Source organism: Orbicella faveolata, unplaced genomic scaffold (assembly GCF_042242905.1).
Source record: "Orbicella faveolata isolate gen_17 unplaced genomic scaffold, um_ofav_v1 contig_13, whole genome shotgun sequence".
NCBI lineage: Eukaryota > Metazoa > Cnidaria > Anthozoa > Scleractinia > Merulinidae > Orbicella > Orbicella faveolata.
In genome coordinates this window covers 18216148-18232548 of record NW_028301540.1, presented here as the reverse complement: position 1 = coordinate 18232548, position 16401 = coordinate 18216148, and the positions used below count along the sequence as shown (strand labels likewise).

General features: G+C 40.6%; 1 protein-coding gene across 7 annotated transcripts in view; it reads left to right on the top strand.

Annotated features, from left to right (window-relative positions):
- LOC110048315 (centrosomal protein of 70 kDa-like) overlaps positions 1–16401 on the top strand; it is a 204090-nt gene that overhangs the window by 172758 nt on the left and 14931 nt on the right. For 6 of the 7 annotated variants that reach the window (XR_016206041.1, XM_089284928.1, XM_089284927.1 and 3 more), the window contains 2 exons: positions 12744–12794; positions 15319–15417. Coding sequence is in view for 6 of the 7 variants with exons in the window: in XM_089284928.1 (XP_089141054.1) it covers positions 12744–12794; positions 15319–15417 (150 nt within the window). In the remaining variant the exon portion in view is untranslated. The remainder of the gene's footprint in view (positions 1–12743; positions 12795–15318; positions 15418–16401) is intronic. The other variant, XM_089284926.1, reaches the window with a different exon arrangement.

The window sequence follows — 16401 nt, the reverse complement described above, 5'->3', positions numbered from 1 at the left end:
TTTAACCTGCACAACCACGCCAAGCACTTTCATGGTTAATGACAGAAAGCTTTCAATCAAGGTTTTAGTGGTCTTGGCACCCACATAAGTCTCGTACCTTTTGTAGTTCTTTTCAACATCTGTGTCACTCAAGCGCTTCACCTGCTCGTATGTCAGCTTTACACTGATGGCTTTTTTTGATTTGCCTGTGGAAACAAGAATTGCAAGCTGTTCACGGCTGGAATATCAGGGCCTGGCATCATGACAATAGCTGGCACGCTTGAAGGCTCAGATTCCAGCAGCTGCATTACCTCTTCCATTGCCGGTTCAGCTTCCAACAAATTATTAACGTCAGCCATTTTTTCTTCTTCGCAGAACAGATATATTGTAATTTTTTTCTTTCAATTCAAAAACAATTTAATCCTGGCTTCGAAAGAAGCAGCCAAAAGGGTAGTGAAGAGAGAATACAAGGTGGAAGAACTTGCGCTCTTTCAGCTTTGCAATCAGCTGCTTGAGGTCATATTGGGCAAGCTCGCCTGTGTATTCTTCAAAGATGGTTTTTGTTGTCTTGGCCGACGGCGTGTAAAACAAAACGATCTTGGCCACATTCTCTCAGAAAGGCTTTGCAATACTGGAGAGCTGCTAGGCCAGCATCCACACGCCAATGCCTGTGTGTCGAGCCAAAAAACCAAGCTTGACAAGCTCAGCAGTCCACCCTTTCACATCTTTTGAGGCTACACAGTCATTAAGGACAATGAAAGTGTTGGTGCCTTCAAAAAACATGCTCACCGCTTTTAACCATAGTTCTATGAGGAGATGCTAGCATATGACAACAAACAGCCATGGGTCTCTCTCAGCAAAGCAGTAAAGGGTCTTGTTGGAAGCAAATGTAGGGAAGATGAGCATGATGTAATCAGATCTGCCGCAAAAATGACCGCAGAGCTGATTTACGAGGAACTGCGTCTTTCCTGAGTTGGAAGGCCCCATGATGAGTGTGTGGAAGGGAATATTGCCGGGATCCATATTTAATACTGCACAGATTCTAGCCGTCTATCCATTATGTATAACTGAGAGTCAGAGATCACGAATATGTGTCAGTTCACGGTGCCTGAGCCTTTGGCATTCCACTCGATTTCTAGCTGGATGCCGTCTGTGGTATTCACCAGGAGCGTGCCGCTGCCATGCATTGCTTGGCTGGCCATGGAGTGCGGATCAATCAGAAGCCTGAACTTATCGTCAGTGTAGAATTTTTGCAGATTCTTTTCTTGGTTTATTTTTTTCTTTCGCAAAGAAACGGTTGACCGGCTTCTTTCCAAAGTGTTGGCTGATAACAAGATCTCTGAAGCGGAGTTCCAGCTTATTATGACTGAATTTTCACAGTATAATGAGCTAAAAGAAGCCTTGAGGGCTAAACTCACTCGCCAGCCATCTCGGCCTAATGTTGAAAAAATTAAAAAAGATATTCAAAGCCAGGTACAAAAAGAGTTTCAGAAAAAAATAGTAACCGCCGGTTCGAATTGAAAACACAGGATTTAATTTGCATATTCTAAAAACATGATGGTCAGTTTTCACTTGATTGCTTTTCTTATGAACGAATATTTCACACCAGAGTGGCAAAGAGATGTGTGTGATATAACGCGCGAGGTCGTCGCTGCCGTGCAGGCTTTTTTTATCTTTTCAAAGTTGGGAAACTCCCATCTGTTTGTTTCAATACATTAGTTTCCCACCTGTGGGAAAGCAAATGACTCTTGTGATTTATCCATTGTTTTAAAGAATCACTAAGAAGCAGTTTCCCACCCATCGGAAAGAAAATTACTCTTGTATTTCACGTGATTCATCCATTGTTTTATATGCATTTACTTTCCCACGTATGGGAAACCAAAAAAAACAGCACTCTTGTAACCAAACTGTGACAAGACATTGTCATGCAAGGCTCATTTTTTGTCAAGAATATTGACAACCTCATGCGGATTCGTTTCATGGCATCAACAACATCTTCCGGCAAGAACAATGTTTTATCATCGTTCGGCACACCAAAACGCCTCCACGGCGCTTCTCCTCTTCCTTTGTCTGTGCAAATTTTGGGCTTCTTTTGGCTTTGATCAATTGGTCCATTTCTGTTGTGCCCCATATTTATACAGGTAGCTCGCAAATAATCAAATGGTTTTAGACTGCCCTATTCTTTGGTTTTGGGCACCTGTTTTTTTGTATGACTATAAAGGGTCTTTTTTCTTACCATTTTGCTGCATCCAAAGCATTCTTCTTTTGGAATTTTTTGTTTCTAACCTTTTACAATGGTATTTTCTGTGTCTGTGAAGACTGTGACATTGCGTGAACGTTTTCCCACAGGCTTCACAAAGGTAATCACGCAAATACCAAGCACTTGACAATTTTTTTAATGACTTAGCATTGATTGCAATACATCTGTCGCCCACTTTGTCCCAAAAACGTTGCTTAACTTGGTGCGTAGGTTCACTAAGGTTGTCTGATTCAGACATTCTTTTGGTTATAAGAGGTAAACACAAATGTTCAAGTGGGGTTTTTACAGGGCGTGTGACAGTAGTTGTCAGTACCGTAGTACCTGTCTTTATTTCTTCTCAAAACAAACGTCAAAAACTCGCAGTTCACAATGGGCTCAAGCTCAAAAGGCACACATTGACCGCACAGCCTCGGTTAATGAACAAAGTCACAACAACTTGAATAAATCTCTTCGCTTCCATCAAAGGCATACGTGTATGCATGTATACGTGAGAGTGAGGTTTTCTGAAAATTACAAAAAGGTATTAAGTTCCAAATGTTTCTTTGAATAGCAAAGGCGAGATGTTAACTTACTGAACTGTTTGCTTCGAGCTAAGTGAACAGCACAATAACAACTTTTGACAAACTCCTGCGATTCAAAACACTCACTTACTTGAACACATGGCGACTAAAGTCCAATGATCACGTCATGTGACCGACAAAAATCTCCCAAGGGGAGTCGGGAATGACACCAGCCCCTAAATGAATTTTTTACCGAAATTCATTTACAACACTTAAACAGCTACCGACTCCTAACAATATAGTTCTTAAGAAGAATCAGTCATCATGAGATACTTTCCCACAGTTCTTATATATCCATGTCTAGGGGACATAAGGTTGTAATAGGCCGTGTAAGTATGACACTACTGGCTTTCAGCTCTCCGCGGCGTTGTCTTTTGACATGAGTTGCTACTGTGGAGACAGTCCTGACTCACACAGCACACAAATCCATCACTGCTAACAACGGCCTCCACAACATGTGCAATTGGCCACTCACCACGTGGGTAATTCTTGTCTGCTAGTAGAACTAAATCTCCTGCCTTAATATTCTCCTGAGGCATTTCTCCACTTCCGTCTCTCCATAAGGGTTGGTAAGTACTTGTTGGACCATCTCTGCCAAAACACACCAGTTAAGTATTGGGCTTGTCTCCACACATGCTTGCAATGAAGATCTCCCTTGACAAACACACCTGGCGGCAAACTGGGTGTTGGGCGCAAATGCAGCAAATGGTTGGGAGAAATTGGCTCATCATCTGAGACACTGTTGCTGTTGCATGTTAAGGGACGACTGTTGACGATGTTAACAATTTCTGCCATCACAGTAGAGAGGACTTCATCTGTTACAACGTGCTCTTTCAATAAAGCCTTCAACACTCATTTGGCAGTTTGAATCATCCTCTCCCACATGCCTCCCATGTGGCTTGCATCTGGAGGATTAAATGTCCACTTGATTTCCCTTTGTGCACAAAAATCGCTGATCCTTTGGTGGTTCCACTGTTGAACAGCATCTCTCAACTCCTTGTCAACTCCTGTGAAATTTGTCCCATTGTCACTTCGAATTTCTTTGGGACAGCCCCACATGCTGATGAACCTTCTCAAGGCATTGATCATAGAATCAGCACTCACTGAGTGTAAAATTTCAATGTGCACTGCACGCACAATTAAACATGTGAAGAGGCAGCCATACCTCTTAGGGTGACTGTCCCTGTTTCACTCCTATAGGGCCAAAACAATCAATTCCAACATATGTAAATGGTGGTTCACTTGGGGTCACACGATCCTTTGGAAGTTCAGCCATGAACTGCTCTGTGGGTTTCACCTTTCTCTTCTGACAATCAAAACATTTGTTCAGCTCTTGGCGCACTGCATATGTCCCTTTCAAGATCCAATACTTGTGTCTCAATGATGACAAAACTGACTCTTGGCCCATGTGCCCCACTTTCAGGTGATGGTCTTTGATTATCAGGTCTGTGACATGATGCTTGTAAGGCAAAATCACTGGGTGCTTCAAGTCATAAGACAAAGGGGCTTGTCTAATACAGCCTCCTACTCGCAACAATCCATCATGGACTTGAGGGTTCAACTTGGTTATTGAAGCTCGCATCTTCTTCATTAGCCTCTTCACCAACCTTTGATCTTCCGACTGAAGGGCAATTACTTCAGGGAATTCTCTCATTTGAACATAGCGGAGAATTTCATGCTCTGCTTCACGAAGCTTGTCGAGTGTGAGGTGACTACTTCTCTCCTGCAACTTTTGTTTGGTTAAAGAGCTTTCTCTGCGCTGTAGGATTTTGTTCTTAAGGTACCGCTTATAGCGCAGCAACCATGAAACTGCTACCTTGAGTTTCCACCAAGAAGAATAGTACATCATAAGCTTTTCCATAACATCACGACTGGCTGATGCTACATAGATTTGATTCTTCTTTCTAACTTCCAGATCCTCATCTCTGAGGATCAGGATCTCGACCATTGCCAGCCAGCATTCTTCCTCTCCCCATAAGAACTTAGGACCTGTCAGCCAGCGATCATTCTTTATCAAGACATCCAGTTTTAGTCCTTTAGATCCATCATGTGCCGGGTTGTCTTCTCTGTTTACATAACTCCATTGCTGGGGTGTAGATCCATCATGTATGATTGTCAAACGATTTGAATCAAAGGTATGAAATCTCTTGGTTTCGTTGTTAATACACTTCAGTACTGAGATGAAATCTGTCCAGTAAATGACCTTGTTCACAGTCAGATCCAATCCCGGATCACGTGGCTGAGTTTCACAGAGATAACTGCCGCAGTCAGCTCAAGTCTGGGTATGGAAATTTCTCTGATTGGAGCCAACCGGGCCTTGCCCATGACGAATGAACAATGCACTCTTCCATCGACATCCTTCACACGAAAGTACGCAGCAGCTGAATAGCCTTGTCACGAAGCATCTGAAAACAAGAAACTGTGTTTCTTGAACCTGTCCAAATCCTTTGGGTTTGAAACAGCGGTCAACTGTTACTTCTTTTAACTTGCCAAGGTCATCCAACCATCTTGTCCACTGCACATTCTGGTTTTCTTCAAGTGGTTCATCCCATCCAATCTTCTTTCTGCTTAACATCTGAAGTATCAGCTTTGCCTTCATGATATAGGGTGTAGTAAAGCCCAGTGGATCAAACAAGGAATACACGATAGACAGTATGCTCCGTCTTGTTGCTGGTTTCTTAGACATTGCACTCAAGTTTGTCCGAGATTTCCCACACAAATTTGTCATCTTCTATATTCCACTTCATTCCAAGAGCACTCTGCATTGGTAGCTGTTCCAGCTCCAAGTTCACCACTAATTTAGCTGTCTCTGACTCTGGTATAGCAGCTATAACTTTTCTGTCGTTGCTGCACCATTTTGTTAGATGAAAACCACCCTTGTTGAGTTGTTTACTAACTTTGTCTGCCAAGGAGGTGGCATCTGCTGCTGTTTCAGTTGACTTCGTGAGATCGTCAACATACATGTTCCTGTCAATAACATTGGCAATTTCTGTATTCTGCTGTTCCTCCGTCATTGCTGTTTTCTTCAAACAGAAGTTCACCACACTTGGTGACAACGTCGCTCCAAATATGTGCTCCACCATTCGGTACCCAACTAGCTCCACTGACAAATCTCCCCCTGGCCTCCACAAAAATCTTAATGCATCACAGTCCCTTGGCTCTACTCTGACTTGATGAAACATTGATTGTGTGTCAACTATAAGGCCAACAGTCTCTTGGCGAAAACAGCTCAACACTCCTACAATACGATTGGTCAAGTCTGGACTCTGCAGCAATTGCTGGTTTAAAGAGGTCTGTGCAAACTGAGCTGCACAATCAAAAACAACCCGAACTTTTTCAGGCTTTAAGGGATGCATCACCGGGTGGTGGGGCAAGTACCACAGTGGGCGGTCAACTGGGCGTAGCTCATTGGTCGGTACCCTCACTGCATGGCCCTGCTCGATGTACTCATTTATGGTTGTACTTGGAAAATAAGTCTTGCTCCCTAAGAAGGCGCTTCCTCAGCAGTGCAGCTCAATGCTCAACCATTGACCAGTTGTTCGGCAAATAAGGCAGGTCTGTGCCATGGCAATAAGGTAAAGTCTGCATGTGAGCCAAGTGGTCCATCAGGCCGGAGCTTATCCCGGTTTCTGTAGCATGAAACGACTAGGAGTATTTCTACTCCCCCCTGGATGGGATGCTAGTCCATCGCAGGGTTCCCCCAGAAACAAGTTTGCTGGTACCCATTTATACACCTGGGTGGAGAGAGGCACTGTGAGAGTAAAGTGTCTTGCCCAAGAACACAACACAATGTCCCTGGCCAGGGCTCGAACCTGGACCGCTCAATCCCGAGACGAGCACACTAACCATGAGGCCACCGTGCCTCACCACGCCATGGCAGTGCTACCTGGTAATGACCATCGACCATTTTCAGTGACCGTTCCATCTTCTCTAGTGCTTTCTTATCTTCAGTTGAAGGGCTTGTGCTCGAGCTCACAACAGAATCTCTAAAGTCAGTTTTCCAGAGTTTCTCAAGTTGCTCCTATAGGATCTCTTCTATTTGTCATTTTGTTACCGAATCTTCACAAGGCAACTTTCCATCCACTGCCTCACTTGTCCTTAATTCGTCAGCCTCATTCATCACTCTGCTTCTCAACACCGTCTCCTCTATCCAAATGCTGCACTTCGAACTCTTCAACTGGCTCATCAATATAAAACTCCTTGTTACCAAGACAAACAAAGTTAACTGAACAGTGTTCACTATCCCTAACACTGATTAAATGGACCCATGACTGTCCAACCCAGTGAATATCGTACTGCCACTGGTTCACCATTTCCTCCGGATCTGCATTCCAATGGGACAAACTAGGTAGGCTTCTCTTTAAGGCCAATTATCAGACCAACATCAGACTCACTTGATTGTGGCAAGTTAATGTCTCTTAAATGGGAACAGTTTGAAATGTCTTTTTGCGGAATGCAACTGCCACTGGTATTTACTCAACAGCCCTGACATTCAATAGTTCTTCGGACACTTTGCCATCCACTGACATCACAACAACATCTTCTACATGGCCCTCGACCTTCCTGGATCCTGTTACTCCTTGTAGTTCATAACTGCATTTTGAGCCCTGTGTCCCAAACTTACTGAAAAGCTGCTCCTTGCACAAGGTCACTTCGCTACCACTATCCAGCAGCCCATAGGTTTCCACAATTCGTGTTCCCCCCTTGGCCTTTACTTTAACAGGAAGGACTCCCAAGCAAACATGCCTCTTGCCGGCCCCAGTGGCTGCAGTCATAGAAGCTCCACTAGCACTCTGTTGCTCTTGACTTATTCTTTGGGCTCCACGTGATTGACTTGTAGGAGTACTATTCTGCTGATGACCATCTCTTGTGTTGCAAGGGGAACCATCGGGGCTAATGTTTGTGGCACTTGTTCTTTCCACTTGCTCATTGGGGTCGGGATGTAACAGAGTATTATGGTCTTCAACACAACCTTGCACCTGACACTTGAAGGTTTCTTTGGGACAACGGTCCTTGAAATGTCCTCCATTAGGACACTTGAAACAAAGCCTCTTGCTTAATGCCAATTTCTCTCTATCTCCATAGGATAGCTTCTTAAACCTTTCACACTTCCATAGCCCATGCTGTCCTGAGCAAGCTTCTTTATACCATCCTGGTTTCCAATCAGGCCAGGCTCAGCTTTGGTTGTGAATGAGGTTGTCTTTGGTATAGACCTTCCCCCTCTCTTGTTAACTCTTTTCTTCACCCTTGAGGAACTCAGGACAAGATCTTCTCCAAACTCATTATTCACAAGCTTTGCTCTTTGCTCTTAACAAACTTCAAAAAATCCCTGAACTTTGGTCATCATTCAGAATCAATAATTCTGCCAGCACATTCTGCCCACGTTCCTCTCGTAAAGTAGGGTAGCTACCTGTTCAACTCCATCAGGGTGTTGGTGTGGTTGAGGTCACTGACGAATTCGGGTCCCATTCCCCTGAGGGTCCTGTCTGCTATCTCGAGATACCTGGCAAACTCTAGCAGTGTTGACCCAGTGCTGACCTTTAATAGTGGTAAATGTTCCAATTTCTTTAAATGAGCCTTTGCAATAACATGAGGCAGACCAAAGTTTTTCTCAAGGGTTTTCTTTGCAAACTTGTAACCCTCTGAAACTGGCAATATGGACTCTGAACCAGACAAGCGGCAGAGTCGTTTTACGACGCCATCCAATTCCATTTTCCTCGCTAATTCCTTGTCGTACATAACCTGAGCTCTCCCTTTTTCAGGTTCTGACTCCACTATCTCCATAAAACACTCGTGAGCATAAATAAACTGGCAAGTTGACACAACTTTCAGTGGCATCTCTGGCCTTGCACGTGCATTGTTGGATAAGAAACTGCAGGTTTCTAGAATTGTCAGCATCATCTTTTAAACAAGTTTCAAAATTCCTCATGAATGATACATATTTAATTGGGTGTCCATCAAAGTGCATATATTCTATCTTGGGGGTGTTCATCACTTGGCACAAGGTCTTAACTATCTTTTTCCCAGTATCCAAATTAGCTGGCATTTGCACTTGGTCTGACCTTCCCTCTTGCTGAATGCTCTGGGTTGGGGGTGGTAGTTCACGTTCCCTTTCAATTTCAGATAAGGTGATAATATTTTCTTATAAAGGTGCTACTGGTTGCTCACTCACTTTTGCAATTGGTAATTTCAACATAGATTCAGAGGAAGCTGGCTCTGGACTGGTATCTTGTTTTGGAGACTTCATTTCCAATTTCACATCTGTCTGCTCTACAACATTTTCTTCATGGCCTATTAGTTCCAAAGCTGGTGGTTTTTTTCCTTTTTGACAATTGAACTGGTTCCCTTAACCCTTCCAGCCCTGATTTCTTGATCAAGCACACTAAAGCTTACATAGGCTCTCTCGGCTTCCATTACACCCTCCATTAATTCTCGTGCATAATTAAGTTCAGTTAATTTGCGCTCAAGTTCTTGTTTTCTTTTCAAATGCTCCACATTAAGTTTAGCTAAAGCCATCTGCTCTCTTCAAGCCTCAATGCTACCACTACCACTAACATGACTAGATTTCAGTGCAGTACTCATGATTCCAGCACTCTTCCTTCCAGGTTCGATCTCGAGTTGCCTCACAGACGTTAGGCTAAATATGGACTCTGAACCAGACAAGCGGCGGAGTCGTTTTACGGCGCCATCCAATTCCATTTTCCTCGCTAATTCCTCGTCGTGCATAACCTGAGCTCTCCGTTTTTCAGGTTCTGATTCCACTATTTCCATAAAACACCTGTGAGCATTCACAAATTTCCTCCATATCTCGTCATAAGATGCAAGTTTTTGCAGCCAAATCCACCGATGGCAAATTCCTTTCATCTTCAGTTAACAAAGGCCAAATTTCACCTCTCAGCTTCTTCGATGCTCCAATTAATCCAGCCTTTGATTCTTTAACTGCTCGGCTCTTTCAGCACAATCCTCTTCTCCATTTCTCCTTCTTTAATACATTTTCAATCGAGCTCCTGTTCCCGCCTCAGGACATGAATGGGTAGACATGTTTACACAAATGTTTCGGTCAACAAAACAAAGCGCTAAGTTCGAAAACTGTTAGTACCGTAGTACCTGTCTTTATTTCTTCTCAAAACAAACGTCAAAAACTCACAGTTCAGAATGGGCTCAAGCTCAAAAGGCACACATTGACCGAACGGCCTCAGTCAATGGAACAAAGTCACAACAACTTGAATAAAACTCTTCGCTTCCATCGAAGGCATACGTGTATGAATGTATACATGAGAGTGAGGTTTTCTGAAAATTACAAAAAGGTATTAAGTTCCAAATGTTTCTTTGAATAGCAAAGGCGAAATGTTAACTTACTGAACTGTTTGCTTCGAGCTAAGTGAACGGCACAATAACAACTTTTGACAAACTCCTGCGATTCAAAACACTCGCTTACTTGAACACATGGCGACTAAAGTCCAATGATCATGTCACGTGACCGACAAAAATCTCCCAAGTGGAGTTGGGAGTGACAGTAGTAGGTGGTGGATTGAATAAATACTCCTGGCAAATTTTTAGCCCTTTTGCCCAGCTCGCAGGGGACGCTTTGGGAGTCAGCAAGCGTGCAAAAGGCCTCAAAATTTGCCAGTATCTATTCAATCCACCACCTACTACTTGAATACTCTGACAGACAGGCGATTTATGTTTATCATCTTGTGGCAAACAAGGAAAATCAAAAGTTTATTCAATCTCAGCGATAAAAACCGGCACAAATCAAATGTCATCTATCATGCCGAGTGCACATGTGGCGAAACCTACATTGGGGGAGCAAACAGAAACTTCGCAGTATGAAAGGCAGAACACAAGAACAAGTCTAACAACTCCGAACCGGCCTGTCACCTTGCAAAACACCCAACCCACGCATACACGTGGAACATTGCGTGCATTGAGAAAACCATTTTCAGAGGAAAATAATGGAAGGCCAGCTAATTGCAAACCAACCCTAAATGAGCAAGCACATTCTGTCATTGTGAAACTGTTTCCCTCGAGAATAACTTAATCGAACAAAACCAAGTTGTATGTAAATTTCCATCATGTACCACTGATGATGACTGTACGGTCGAAAACGTTTTGGTTTTTAAAATTTTAGTAACTTAGCCTTTTATAAACAGAAATAGAAGAGTAGAATAAACTTGCCTGTTGTTTTCTCCAGTTGTTAGTTTTTATTCAGCCCCACGATTATGTGATGCGATGTACTTTCTGCTGATCTCTGTTAAAAATATGGTTGTTGTGAGGTGGCTTCGATCATTACTACAATATAACTGCCTTTATGTGAGTATTGCTTTTCACCATTGTCTGGGTGCTGTCACATGGTTCTCGTGTTTCACTTCTCTCATTTCACAGTTGGTTATTATTTGAGGACGTGTTAACAATGAGATTTTCCAATGTCCTTTTTATTTCATGTGGCATCAAGCAAAAACTATGACATGACTAGCAATTTTGTTTCAAACTAATAAATTGTCTTGGAAAGAAGTGAAGGTTTTGTTTGTAATGTTTGATAATGATTCATTGTCTCCCTTACCCTATTTCACAAAGATTTCAACACATATTCTTTTGCCCAGCCCCCAAAAGGGAGGACTCAAGCATGTAATTGACAGCAGTTGTCATGGAAAATTTGAACAAAATCCCTAAAAGGTACCAGAAACTAATGTCAATCCCCCTTTGTGGGCCCAGCTCAAATTCGTTTTACCCACAAGAGGTACCAGTTTAACTACACTACTTCCTCATATTTTTTCCGGATTATAGGCCTTAAGTTACTGAGACAACTCAGTATAACACATTCGATTTCACCTTACCAAACCACAGATTTGGACCCATAAAAGGTACCCTGCCCCTTTTGTTCAAATGCATTTTCTTATCACTGATTTCTACTAGTCTACTGATTACTATTAGTCTACTATAGAAATATTATGCAAAATACATCGTGCAGTGCGCACTGGTAACTTTGCAACAGTCAATGATAGGAAGCATACAAAGTGTATCATGCATGCAAATTGATTATTGTGCATGCAAATTGATTATCAGTATTCAGCCTGTCAATATTTTTGTTACGGTCATGGCAAGAACTTATTAGAACTTCAATATACACTTCAACACCATTACCAAGGTGCATGTTGGACTCAGCTGTTGATGTTGTTATGTAACAGGCTTAGTCATAACTGCAGCAAACCATCTTGACACTACATGTACAAGTTCACTTGACATGAGTAAACAGTGCTGAGCTCAGAAAGTTAAAACTCGCATGGGACAAGGCACAACATGCTGCATAAAATAGGGCTAAATGAAGAGAGATTGTTGTTGTCTTAAGTCCCATAGGGACTAAGAGCTGAATAAAGAGTTCTTATAAGAGGTTAGAGTAAGTAAGTAAATAGTATTCTACAACAAATTTCCCACTTAAAATTTGTAACGACTTGTCCATGTTGATACCACTGATAAAAAATCTATGGTACCTAATTCACCTATTACCACACCTTTATCACACCTTTATCTTTCCAGTGATTGCCTTCTCACTTGTAGCAATTCAACTCCCAGATACTGACATTTAAAAACAATCCAACCGAATGGAATCAGACTAAGCTTAAGCCCACAAGTGCTCATAGCAGACGTATTTTTCTGTTTCCCTCCGTGTTTGTAACCACATTTTATTTATTCCTTTCTTTTGCTGTTCTGTTCTGATGACAAAGCTTGTGATTTTCTGTTTTTGTCTGCCTATGATTGTTTGCAACACTTATGTTGTAATTCAACCTTAGTGTCCTGAAAACTGATTGTCATTATGTATTTTTTTAATTATTATTATTTAATAGAGCCAGGTTACTGTAACTACGCTGTAATGTGATTAAAATATTATATAGAATAAAATATTATATGGTTTATACTGCTGCCACCATAATTGTACCTTTTAGATTGAAGATATTGAATTTTTACCCATTGATGTTTGCCGAGAACATTTAAAGGTAATAACAGTATTTAAAAGTCGATTTTATTATCACCAAAGAACATACATATGATATTAACAGTTCAACTAAATCACTATGCCCAATTACCCTACTATGTAAATTTAAAAAAAGGCATGTGTAGTGGAACCCAGTTTAGATGCACATCAAAGTGTCTGTATGATCTGGGGTCTGTGTTAAGTGGATTCTCAGAATGTATGTCAGAGACATGTTTTATTGATACAAAGACAAAACCGTGCAACTTGCAAAGCAAGCTGAACGATGCTAAAGAATGGTTTCACTAATTCAGATAGTCAATTGTCTCCCATAAGGGTTTACAAGGGTCAAACACTGAAAGAAAGACAGTTGCATCGTCAAGTTTGTCATATTACAGTACTGTGCAAAAGTGATGTGCACGAATTTTGTTTTTGTATTCCACAAATAATGGCCAAAAAGATCACAAGAATTGAAAATAATCAACATCGTTTTTCCTATTGTTTCTTTTAACTGCCAAACAAACAATTAAATACACTACTTTCAATAAGATTACTAGCACCACTAACAATACTCTACTTACAATACATTACTTACATTTCTTACTTACAATGTGGGTTACTTGTGCTACGAACAATACTATACTCTACTTACAATACAATAATAAAAATATAAATAATTCCTCTGCTCAGAGCACAATTTTCTTTTTAAGTGGAATTTTTTGTCTGACTCAGCCGAACTTCATCAGCCACAAGAAAAATGTGAATGTTAACCACAGTTGTATCATATTTTTTTAGGGTCTAGAGGCTAGGAGGTTGAAATGATGTCATAGATGTTACCTAATTTTAAGGCACTGTCTCTATTCAAAGAGGACTTTTGTAACCAGATCCCAATTGCCTCCCTTATGTGACATTTGGACGTTTTGCTTTCTGTGGCAAGAACTTTTGTTTCGCTGGAATCCACTGAATGTCCCGTGAGCTGGCAATGTTCATGAACAGCTGACGAATTCCTTGAAAGATGTTCGTTTACTCTAGTTCCTAATAAACGAGACGTTTCACCAAAATATTCTTTGTCACATTGTTCAGAATGGATGTGATACACTGTTCTGCACTTTTTAAGGTTTTCTGTTTTGTCCTTAACATGCACTAATTACGATCTCGGAGAATTGAAAGGCTTGTAGCCAAGTGTGACCTCGTGTGACTGAAATGCTCTTTGTAGGTGCCCCTAAGTGCCCTTGATGTACATGTATGGTACTAAAGCATAAAATCTTTCTGGGCACGAAATAAAGATTGTTGTTGTTGATATATTCTCTTCTCGTTAAGAGATTCTTCGGACTCCCTCATACTCTTTAAAAAATGTTTTACGGAATCTGTGCAGTATCACAAATATTTCATTGGAACGTTCATTGGCAACTTGGAAATTTGCTATTGATTCACACAACTGACTTAAACTTTTGTTTAAAGTTTGCAGGAATTTTGTTTCTTTTGAAATACTCGGAAAAGAAGTGACTTAGAAAAACATTTGACAATAAAAAATTGCCACAGAAAGTTTCTTAAAAGCATTCTAAGATTTAAAAAGCTAAAAAGCTGAATTAAAATCGACGACGTTTCGACGTTACCGTAACGTCATTATCAAGTCAAAAATGTATAAACACTAGCTTCTGTAAATACTAAGACAAACAATAAGTGATGAAAATAATTCACAAGTTAAACAAAGAGTTTCGCACGTATGGAGTCCATTTGGACGTTCAAGTTAGGTTTGAATTTGCATTGGCACTTTCTCAGAATCTTGAAATGGCTCATTCAAAAGATCGCTCCTACCATACGCTTCATGAAAACGCTTGCCGATTGCCGAATGTTTGTGTTCAGCAACACGTTGAAAAAGGTGTCGGGCTTGTTTCACTTGTAGATTTTTTTCATCGCTTATTGTTTGTCTTACATGTAGTATTTATAGAACCTAGTTTTTATACATTTTTGACTTGATAGTGACGTTGCAGTAACGTCAAAATGTCGTCAATTTTAATTCAGCTTTTTAGCTTTCTAAATCTTAGAATGCTTTTAAGAAATGTTCTGTCGCAATTTTTTATTTTGAAATATTGTATATTTTACCTGCGATTTGTTGAATTTTGGTGAACTTCAACAAAATTCATTTGCACGACTTTTGCACAGTACTGCATCATTTTTCTGTATGAGTGATAAAAGTGGATCAACTTGTAGAAAGGCTTCAATTCCTAATGGTACAATTATTAAATAATCACGATGTATGTAATACACAAATAAAGATAACCTGCACTCATGAGAAAGGTAAGTTTTTTAGGAGGCCATGCCATGTGTGTCATAAAAAAGCATCCACTGTCTGTACTCATACCTTCTCCTAAGTTCTCTTATTACTACATTTTTAAAATATATTCCATGAATAAGAGAATTCAACAAGTCCCCTCTTTGGTGTGTTTTAAAAACCTGTTGGCTAATAGTTTGAATCATTCATTGTTTTTCATGTGGTTGTATTGTTATTGGATGTTTGGCCACTGTTGTTGTTTCTCATTTTTTAGACGGTGTGCGTTGGACTTCATGTTAGTGACCTTAGAGATATTCCTAAAAAAATAAACACTATGAATATGATGGCAGAGTCTTATCCTCCCATGGAAAAGGTTTGTCTTTTTATTTTTTTCATTTTGTTGTTTCATTTTCATCTAAACCATGTTGCAGAATGGAAACAAAAATTCTAACTTTAGTTACATGGGCCAATCAGTTGTAGTGTAATGTGCATTATTTTGATGGATTATTGGCTTGTTGTACTAGTAATGAGGAATGCCGTATGTGAATGTTAATGACGTTTTAACAAGGTGCTTTTCTTCAACACATTTACCACCCAACAAATACAACATCTTCCAAACTTGTGATATATAGTGCAGCCCAAAATAATGTACAATAAACAGTATATAATGTACAGTATTAGCTTAACAGTGGTGCAACAACCTCTTGTGCTGTAAAACATGCAAACAGGAATCCTAGCGGTAAGAAACCAGAAGAAGTTGCAAATGTATAAACCTGAAGCTGCAAAAAGCACAAGAAAGCTGCTAGGTTTGGTCGCAAGAAGTTGTTTCTCATATGCCTTGAGTCAACTGTTGCAGTTGTGGTTTTAGAATCATTTTCTTCAGAACCTTTGCGCAAGAATTAGAAACAATATTCTAAATACAATAAGAACCTTCCCAGCATCCTCTGTACCTGAAAAATTTGCACATCAAATAACTTTGTCAGTTTTAAGTGTGAGAGGATGCTACATCATATGAGAATGAAACTTACCCTGAAGTATACATTTTTCCTAAACTTGGCATGATGACCTCATCATTTATGTGACTATGCCTAAAAATGTGTTTTATCTCCCTGTGAGGACAGGTGTTAAGTAATTAAAAAAGCATTTCACATATTTGAAAGGGTTATGCTGTAGGTTTGGAAATGGCCAGGTGACTTCTGCCACTTGAAATTAACAAGGCTACCTGCATGAGCGAAAAAGTGGGAAACTAGGTCAAAGGGCGTATCTTTTCTTGGCTGAAGCAAGTGGTAACGAGGAATTGCATGTTGATAGGTATTTTTGTGAACATACACACTATGTAGCCTTGTCTTACTGATGC